We start from the raw sequence: 9,260 nt of genomic DNA on the forward strand, positions 1-9,260 counted from the left end.
CTGTACGAGGAATGCCTTTGTTTGAATAAAAGCTCTCTAAATTGCCAGAAAAAAAAGCGCCCCTAAACTTTATTATCTCAGCAGTCAGCACCCCATTCTTCGGCCCAGACACGAAGCCCAGAGAGGGCCCAAGCGGCCTGACGGCGACGGCCCAGTTATACAATGAAACCGCAGCAGCCCAAGCGGTTCGCCGTTCGCACCTGCAGCCTCCTCTCTCTCTCTTTCCAGGAAGAGTCGTCAGGTGGGAGCAGCGTCGACGCCCATGGCCGCCGCCGCCGCCGCCGGAACAGGGGGCCAGACCCTCGGCCGGAGCAGCTTCTCGCGCGCCGCCTCATCGAAGACCGCCTCCTCCTCCTCCTCCCCCACCGCCTCCGGCGTCAAGCTCGGCCCCAACGGCGCCGCCTTCGTCTCCTCCGGCATCCCCGACCTCGACAGTAAGCATGTTCCTTCTCATACCCGCCGTTCAGATCAAGCAATTTTTTTTTTGATCGAGCTTAGTCTCAAAGAACGCCAGGAACCGACTGAGGCCATATCTGTATTTCAAATCTTGCGTTTTGGGCATGAACTGTGAAGTAGATACCTTATACCAGTACAAATTGCCTGCAATATGTATGATGAAAGCTACTAGTTCTTGAGGTCAGGAGAAGGAAAGATTTTGAACTGGGAGAGAGAATTGTCTGCTAAGGAAGAATGGCTATGTGCACTGGCCAATTAGGTGTCTTGGTTGGTGCTCATCAGGCCGTCGTGATTTACCAGCGTTTCTGTCGCAGGGATTCTGGGCGGCGGTTTTCTCCTCGGCTCCGTTGTGATGGTCATGGAGGACTCCGATGCGCCGCACCACCTCCTCCTGCTCCGGGCCTTCATGTCGCAGGGCGTCGTGCACAAGCAGCCCCTGCTCTTCGCTGCGCCCATGAAGGAACCCCGCTCGTTCCTCGGCGCGCTGCCTGCTCCGGTGGCGTCCTCGAAGGAGGATGCCCGGCAGAGGGCGATGGCGGGCGGAGCAGCTGGCGATGGACGGGCAAGTGTATGTCTGTCTCGTGGAAGAAATGTGTTTTGTGGTGCTGACCATGTTTCCTTATTGATCTGGATATGTACTGTAATTGTGCAGGATGAGGGCTTGAGGATAGCTTGGCAGTACAGGAAATATTTCGGGGACGAGAGGAATTCCAGTGCTGAACACAGAGGTGATGTCTGAATACTTCCCTTCCCTTTGTTTACTTGATGGTTAGTTGACGTGAAGAGCAGCCATTGTCTCTGTTAAAAAGAAAATTTGGATGGTTTCTAGAAAAATTTAAGACGAAAGAAGTATCACATTGTCAGTGTAATTGCCGCCTGATGCTAACGGAACAACAGCTATATTCGCGCTACCTGTTATAGTTTACTTGTATAAGCATCAGTTCTAGGGTTGTTATTTAATTTAAGCTATCGTTACTGTCTTTCGTGATGTTTTTTAAAAGAGTTAACTCATCTGGCAATGTTACAGACAACAAGCAGGAATTTAGCCATGATTTTGATTTACGGAAGCCCCTGGAACGGCATTTACTTAATGCACAGCATATTGAATGTTTGAGCACTCAAGATCTAGATACTCTCCATGATCTCCAGGATCGTTGTTCTGCTTTCTTGTCCAAACATCAAAGGTGAGGTTGATTCTTGGATATATTGTTGAGCTTGTTATCACAGACTGATCTACCTCAAGATGACTATGATTGTTTAATTACCACAAAACTGGACTTGTATACAATCTGATGCATTTTGCCGTATTGCTTCTGACATATCTCGTGTTTTCTGCATTCAGAAAAGAGGGTGGGAATCTGAGTGCAGGACGTATTGCTATACAGTCACTCTGTGCACCACAGTGTGGATATTTTGGGAAGGCAAGTTTTTACTTGAAATGATGTGTGCTGACTGTTTGATGGCTTGATGCAGCACATTCAAATTTTGAAGCCCAGTTACATGCTTCCTCCCTTCCAACTCAGTTTTGACATATTAGATTATTTATGCATTGCAGGACTGGGACATGGTCTCGTTTCTCAGATCACTGAAGGCCATGGTGCGCTCATCTAACGCCGTTGCCATTATAACATTTCCACACACAGTCCTATCAGATTCTTTCTGCAAGAGATGGCAGCACCTAGCAGACACGCTGCTGTCAATAAAAGCAATCCCAGGCAAGCCTAACACTTCAGAATCTGTTTTCCTGATTGCAACTTTGACTGCCGACCATACATGGCCTGATTGTTCACCCCCTTGATCATTAGATGAGGACAAGGACTTGGCGAAACTCCTTACAGGGTATCAAGATATGGTTGGTTTTCTACATGTTCATAAGGTGGCACAGACCAACAGCCAGGTACCCACCCAAGTAAACATAGGCTCGTAGGTGCTGTAAACAAAACTTGCGCTCTTCTGTGTTAACGACGCCATTTACATCGATATGCAGGTTCCTGTGATATTAGAGGCGTCCACATTTTCTCTGAAGCTGCGAAAGAGGAGGTCGCTGGTGCTAGAACGGCTGAATCAGGCCCCGGTGGACGGGTCGAGTGGGCCTTCGTCTGGTGGATCAGGCAGTTGCTCCTCCTCGACGCAAGGCTCGCAGCTCGATTTCTAGTGGGACTCCTGGAGCTTCCCTTCGAGAATAGAGGGAAGCATCCACTGTTCTTTAGCTTATTAGGATACTGGAAACAGTAAGCAGCTGAGGAAGGCTCCTGGTTGCTATGTGTATTTGTTACTAAAAATGCAACTTTTAGAGGCTTTGTTTTGGTTTTGCAATGGAGGCAGCTTAGCCTATCCATTCCCATCTCATGTTTCATTCAGTTTTTGGTGTATACAACTTTCAGCATATATACCTGTATTCTGAAAGGTTTAGATTGTACCATGATATGCTGGTGATAACAGGTTACCAGGATTGTGTGTTTCTTATGGCACAGATAGATGGTTCTTCTTGTGAAGATTGGTAAGTTTGCAATACGAAACATGAAGTAACTGTAAACTACCAACTAGACATGCATGAAGAGAGAACCTCATGTAGTTGCATGCTTCTAGAAACATCTAGGAATGATCCTAGAGCAGTTGGGCTCAGGCATGCTGAGTTGTAGAGGCAGATACTAATTTACAAGGTTTTGGCAAGGTAGAAAATTACAGCCCTAAATATACACAGCACGGCTTGTTCAAAGCGTTGCATGATCGAGATATACTTCAGGGTACACCCAACATTGCTTTTGCAGTTTTACCCAGAAGGCGCAGGACCGTCCCTGAAAAGCATGTTTGCGACGGGTGGAGGGAGCCATGCCGTGCCGACACTGCTGTGCACTTCCTGCTGCTGAACTTTCTGAGGATCACCGCCCTGATCGGAGACGCTGGCGACCTTTCGACTCCTTGGCCTTGTGATGCTCTTGCCGACAAAGATACCTAGCTTCATAGCAGTAAAGAAACCTATGGCGATGAACAGAGGCCTCACCACCCAATGGAAGTCCTCGAGGTGCTCATACTTCTTCACAACCCCATCGCACTTGTCGAAGCTCACCACCTCCACCTCTGAAGGGTCGGCCAAGCAGCTGCACACTTCGCCAAGGCTGAATTTGCCAGGGAAGGTCACAACAAGGCATCCATTCGAGAGTATCTGTGAAATACGGCCTGTGGCAAACACTCCGCCTCTCTTTCGCGGCCATTCAAACCGGGGGCTTGATGTGTTAGTTCTCAGGCTCACAAATTGTCCCACGCAGTAGGCTTCGGCCATTTGCAGATCTGAATATTCCCCCTTCCAGAGGGTGTCCATTCCTATTAAACCAACATACACGGTGCCATTACGGTCAATGCTATGAAGAATTCCGACCTGAGACCGCTTCTTGTCTTCCTCCCTAAGCCTTACCCAGTCTCCGGCAGCGAAACCATAGGTCACCCTCTCCACTGTCGAGGAATGGACCTTCAAAGGGTCATGTATTCCATGGACTCGTACAAGAATGTAGCTATCACGTTCTCCATCCTCCTCCATGCCAACTATGGTTCCATCAGGAATTTCCATTGTTTCAGGAGTACAAGAGTTTTTAACCTTTCTCGAGCGGACCTTGTCACCAACTTGCAGCTTATCCTTAAAGTGTGACCAATTAGTGTGACTTGGCACTACTGCCCTTGGGTTTTCAGAACTATCCCAGCCATTGTTGTCATAATCCACATCTTTAGCACTGAAGAAATGAAAAAAGAAAACAAATTTAGGAAAGAACTATGGTAAAATCACCCATCCGATGGCAGTTTAACCAAATACTGCAAGTTGATAAGGCAGAAGTAGAAAGAGAGTTTTAGCATGTTACCTTTCAAATGCTTGCAAGATATCTGACATCAAGGGGCGATCCCGAAAGTCGTACTCAAAGCAGCTAGAAAGGACATTCTCAACCTCTGCAGGTAAGTTGTATGGGAATATCGGTTTCTCTTTCTTCAGGACAACCAACTGATAAATTTCATCTGGTGATTTGCCACGCCAAGGCTGAACGCCACTGAACATCTCAAGAATGCTGCAGGCAAAGCCCCATGAATCTGTCTCGTAACTAATTGGACCTCTGATGTTTGGTTGCCATTGCTCTGGGGCCATGTAATTTGGAGTCCCAAGTCTTTGGATAAGCTCTGGGTTTGGCAGCGAAAGTCCAAACAGCAAGGATGGAATCCCAAAATCCCCCAGCACAGCATGGTCATGGTCATCAAGGAGAAAATTGCAAGGCTTGAGATTAAGAACAAATATTCCCCTGGAGTGTAGGTCTAGCACACCACGCGCCAAATCGGCACCATATCTGCAAGTTATAAGAATTCATAAAAATATGTATTACTACTCAAGAAAATATCTTCTAAACAGAGCATCATAAGCATTCTCAAAAGTCAACAGGATAATGTGCCTGTACTAAGGTCATAAACTATATCTGCCAGTTAATCAATCAACACGTTCACTGGTAGAAAGTTGGAAACTGCATGCTTAGGTGACACTTCATCTAAAAAATATGTATATTTGTCTCTGATAAATTGTATTCTTAAGATAAGCCGATGAACACTCAGAGTATTCAGAACATCAAATATGTTCAAAACTGTGGAGACTTCCACAATACCTTAAAACATCCGACAAAGGGAGCCTTCCACCTTTAAGCCGAGCCATCTTGTCCCCGATGGATCCTTCATAAAACTTCATCGCTATGCAAAGCTGAAAATCCATGAAACAAAAATTAAGCCACAACGCCATCTTTCATTCACAGGTGACCCAACAGCAAGGCTTTGCCAGACAAAAACATACCCTCCCATTCTGCGTTGAGATGCCATGTAGGAAGCAGACATTGCCCAGGCCCTGGCATTTGCCGAACACCTCGTCGAACCTCGCCGAGAACACCTGCAGCTGGTCGTCCCTGACCGGGTGCATCATCTTCACGGCGACCTCGTGATACCGGTCATAATCCTCCGTCCTCTGGTGGTGCGTCGCTATCCAGACGTCCCCGAAGGGGCCTCTTCCTATCCGGTGCTTCAGATTCAGCACCGCCGGGTCGATCCACGGGCTTATCTGGCTCGGGCCGGAGAAGACCGTCCGGTAGTGGTCGGGGTCCTTCTCCAGCAGCATGTACTCGAACGACTCGGTGTCGGTGGGCTGGGAGCCTGCCATCCCTGCAATCAGAAAAATCACCATTGGTTTCTCAACAACAGGTACAGAGTACATACTGCAGAATCACCAAAATCTTGTAAGCTGGGAGCTTGTACTCTCACTACTCAACAATAATCTCAGTTTCTTGGGCGCAGCTCAAGGGAGAACAACCAGAAACAAGATCCCTACTGTGAGATTTACACTCAACTGTAAAACTGGGAGCTTGGTGCAGGCTGCAGGGGATGCGCAAAATTCAGCGCATGCCAGGCGCAGATACAAGCTCAAAAACCGTAAGAATCACTCAACTAATCTCACACAGGTCAACGGGCAAGCAACGGCCTGGCCTGGATCACGGACAAAATCAGGAATCCGGCCACGGAGAGCAAGAACCGCTCGGCCAATCCGGCGAGAATCACTCAGACAGCCGGCATAAAAGTACAATAATAAAAGGGTAAAGAACCTGCATCAGCGGCGAATCTGGAATCCGCAGAAGAGACGGGGGGCTCACCTGTCGTCTTCTCCATCTGCTTTTTCCGCTTTTCCCCGCCTCTAATCTGAATCCTAAGTGGTGTCGGCGAATTGGGTTTGCTTGGTAAAGAAAGTACTGAAAAAGAAACCTATGAATCGACTGCGGCTGCGGCTACTGGAGTGATTCCGGAGGGGTGGATTCGAGGAGGCGACATGAGCAGACCTGCACTGGAGGTTGGGGTGGATGGTGCGACTGCGAGGAGGAGGAGGGGAAAGAGGGGAGGGGGAGCGTGCTTGGGGAGGAAGAAGAGGGCGGCGGTTGAGCGGTGGAGAGCGGTTTATATGGAAAGGATTTCCTCGGCTCGCCGCCCGTTACCTTTTCCCTTGCTGCCTTTCCTTTTGGTGTATTATTTTGCCTTCTTTTTATGAAACTTAGGTTTGATTGTATTTACAATGGTTGAATAATTCCTTTCAAGTGGTTTTGAATGAAACAAACTTATATGAGCGAGCAATATGGTCCCTCGATTCCTCTACAAAGTTTGTACGGTTTCAACCACATGTACCAACATATGGCACATTTTCCTCTATAAAATGTGTTGGTTTTGAAAAAATGGCCACGTTGCGCGAGGCGAGTAGATCGGTGATGTAGATTTCTATCGGTCTTTTCAGAGGAAGAGGAGGCGATTCGTCCGGTAGGGGATAAAGCCAAGGGAATAAAGAAGGAAAAGGTGGAGACTAAGCATGTTCAATGGGGTTAATTTCGTCCAAATTGACTTTTTTGTGTGAGAAATTTTTAATCTATTTATCTTCAATCATGGCAGTACAAAGAACAACAGAGATAACAAAAATCACAACTAGGACTGTGGACCACCTAGCGACGACTACAACCATTTGAGCGAACCGAAGACGCATCGCCATCATCGCCATCCCCTCGCCGGAGTCGGGCAAACCTTGTTGTAGTAAACATTTGAGAAAGTCATCTTGTTAAGGCCTCATAGGACCAGCACACTAGAGAGCAACCATCGCCGATGAAGAAAGGTGTAGATCGAAAGGATCAAGCTTGTAAACACCCAAACAAAGATGAACGAAGACCAAAAGATCCACCAAAGACCAGCGCTAACTGAATCCCTTGAGATCCGACGGAGACACACCTCCACACGTTCTCCGACGAAGCTAGACACACCATCGAGGTGGGAAGAGAACATGTGAGTCACTATTCCTACTGAGGGGCATTATTACAGATTGACTCTTTCTGGCTAATGTCACTACAAAGTGAATATTTGTGTATTCAGGAACGGAGGGAGTGGAGGGAGTATAGTGACAGCTCCTCAATGAGACATGTGGTATAACCGCACAAGATATGTTTGGAGTGAGCACATGGAGGAATGCAAGTGGTTTATTGTCTTCTATTTTGAACAATGAGAACAATATGAATTGTGTTCATTTTTTTAACATTGTTCTTCATTTTCTTAATATGTTCTATATAGGTTCGTGTAAAATTTCTTGAAATTTTGAACCATTGATTTTTTTCTCTCTCTGTCTAGAACACCATGGATGTCATGAGTGAGTAGATCTGCTTGGGCTCTAAGAGAGATTATCAGAAATAACATGCCTTCCTGCTATAGGTATCCAAAGTGGCAGGGGTGGCCCCATGAAAAATATTCAGCGGGCCCACAAAATTTGACCAGGGCACTGGTACCGTAAATTGCAGCACCAAGAACGTTTTCACCTTTTTTTTTTACAGAAATGCTAACTAACGATCCTCAGCTAGGGGGGGATTTTACATTGAACGTCCTCCGTGTCGTCACATAAATCTTGGAACAGGACTGTGCCATATAGGATGGCTGGAATGGGTCACTGTGCAGTTGCTTCTGGCGAACACCTGTGCGTGCCGGAATGCCCATAGCCATTGGGCTAGGAGGGCATTTGTGAACCATTGTTGTTTAAAATTCCACATATATTTTCAATCCCAAAAATCTTATATTTTTTCCATTTTCTCACATGGCTGTTTTATATTTTTATAGCATAACATTTTTTAAGAAGATGGCATTTTTTATTTTGATGGCATGGCAGTTTTACTACTAAGTGCATGGCATTTTTATAAAAATGATTTTTTTATTATTAAGAGATGGCATTTTTTATATTAAGAGATGGTATTTTTTGTTATTAAGAGATGGCAATTTTTTTTATTAAGAGTTGACATTGTTAATATTAAGAGATGGAATTTTTTTACCTTTTTTATAAGAGATGACATTTTTTCGTTAAGAGATGAATTTTTTTTTGTAAATTAAGAGAAGGCATTCATATACTAAGAGATATATTTTTAAATTTTTTATAAGAGATGGCTTTTTTACATTTAGAGATGGTATTTTAATGTTAATAGATGGCACTTTTTGTTTATTAAGAGATGTCATTGTTGTATTTAGAGGTGGCTGTTTTTTATTTATAGATGGCATTTTTATATTTTTTAATAAGAGATGGCATTTTAGTGTTAAGGGATGGCATTTTTTTATTAAGAGATGACATTTTAATATTAATACATGGCATTTATTATTATTTTTTATAAGAGATGCCTTTTTTGTGTGAAGAGATGGAATTTTTTGTTTATTAAGATATTACATTTTTATACTTAGAGAAGACATGTTTACTATTAAGAGATGTGCTTCTTTTAAAGAGATGACATTTTTTGTTAAGAGATGACATTTTTATTATTTAAGAGATGGTATTTTTTATTTAAGAGAAGGGTTTCATATATTTAGGATGGCATTTTTATTAGTTAAGAGATGGTATTTTTTATTTAAGAGAAGGGTTTTATATATTTAGAGATAGCATTTTTTTATTTAGATGGCATTTTTTTGTTAAGTGATGGCATTTTTGTGTTAAGTTGGCATTTTTATTGTTTAAAAGGTTGCATTTTTTATTTAAGAGATGATTTTTTTACATGAGATGGCATTTTGGTGTTAAGAGATGGCAGTTTTTATTCAAGAGATGGCTTTTTTATTATTAAGAGATGGCATTTTGGTTTTTCTATATGGCATTTTTTGTTTATTAAGAGATGCCATTTTTGTCTATAAAAAGAAATGTTCTCTAATTTTTTCAGCATGCCATTTTCCATTTTTTCAGATGTAATTTTGTAGTTGCGCCTGGAGACCTCCTGGCACGAGAGGTGTGTGTGTGT

The 9,260-nt window shown here is 44.3% G+C and overlaps 2 protein-coding genes across 3 annotated transcripts; one reads left to right on the plus strand and one right to left on the minus strand.

Moving 5' to 3' along the window:
* The first annotated feature begins 203 nt into the window (after positions 1 to 203).
* LOC119334534 (elongator complex protein 4-like) lies at positions 204 to 2,927 on the plus strand. The gene is made up of 8 exons (XM_037607085.1): positions 204 to 434; positions 771 to 1,024; positions 1,109 to 1,184; positions 1,484 to 1,640; positions 1,799 to 1,877; positions 2,012 to 2,171; positions 2,262 to 2,353; positions 2,444 to 2,927. The coding sequence occupies exons 1-8, from the start codon at positions 263 to 265 to the stop codon at positions 2,609 to 2,611; spliced, it is 1,158 nt and encodes a 385-aa protein (XP_037462982.1). The 5' UTR covers positions 204 to 262; the 3' UTR covers positions 2,612 to 2,927.
* Positions 2,928 to 3,006: 79 nt separating this feature from the next.
* LOC119334533 (E3 ubiquitin-protein ligase KEG-like) lies at positions 3,007 to 6,406 on the minus strand. Of its 2 annotated transcripts, none has more exons than XM_037607083.1 (5): positions 6,123 to 6,406; positions 5,276 to 5,637; positions 5,094 to 5,185; positions 4,311 to 4,784; positions 3,007 to 4,184 (listed from the first exon to the last, which is right to left on the minus strand). In XM_037607083.1, the coding sequence occupies exons 1-5, from the start codon at positions 6,136 to 6,138 to the stop codon at positions 3,230 to 3,232; spliced, it is 1,899 nt and encodes a 632-aa protein (XP_037462980.1). In that variant the 5' UTR covers positions 6,139 to 6,406; the 3' UTR covers positions 3,007 to 3,229. The 2 variants fall into 2 exon arrangements, with proteins under 2 accessions (XP_037462980.1, XP_037462981.1); XM_037607084.1 differs by lacking the exon at positions 6,123 to 6,406 and adding an exon at positions 5,823 to 5,971.
* Between the last annotated feature and the right edge of the window lie 2,854 nt (positions 6,407 to 9,260).

The sequence above is a fragment of the Triticum dicoccoides genome, chromosome 7A (genome assembly GCF_002162155.2).
Source record: "Triticum dicoccoides isolate Atlit2015 ecotype Zavitan chromosome 7A, WEW_v2.0, whole genome shotgun sequence".
NCBI classification, from domain to species: Eukaryota; Viridiplantae; Streptophyta; class Magnoliopsida; order Poales; family Poaceae; genus Triticum; species Triticum dicoccoides.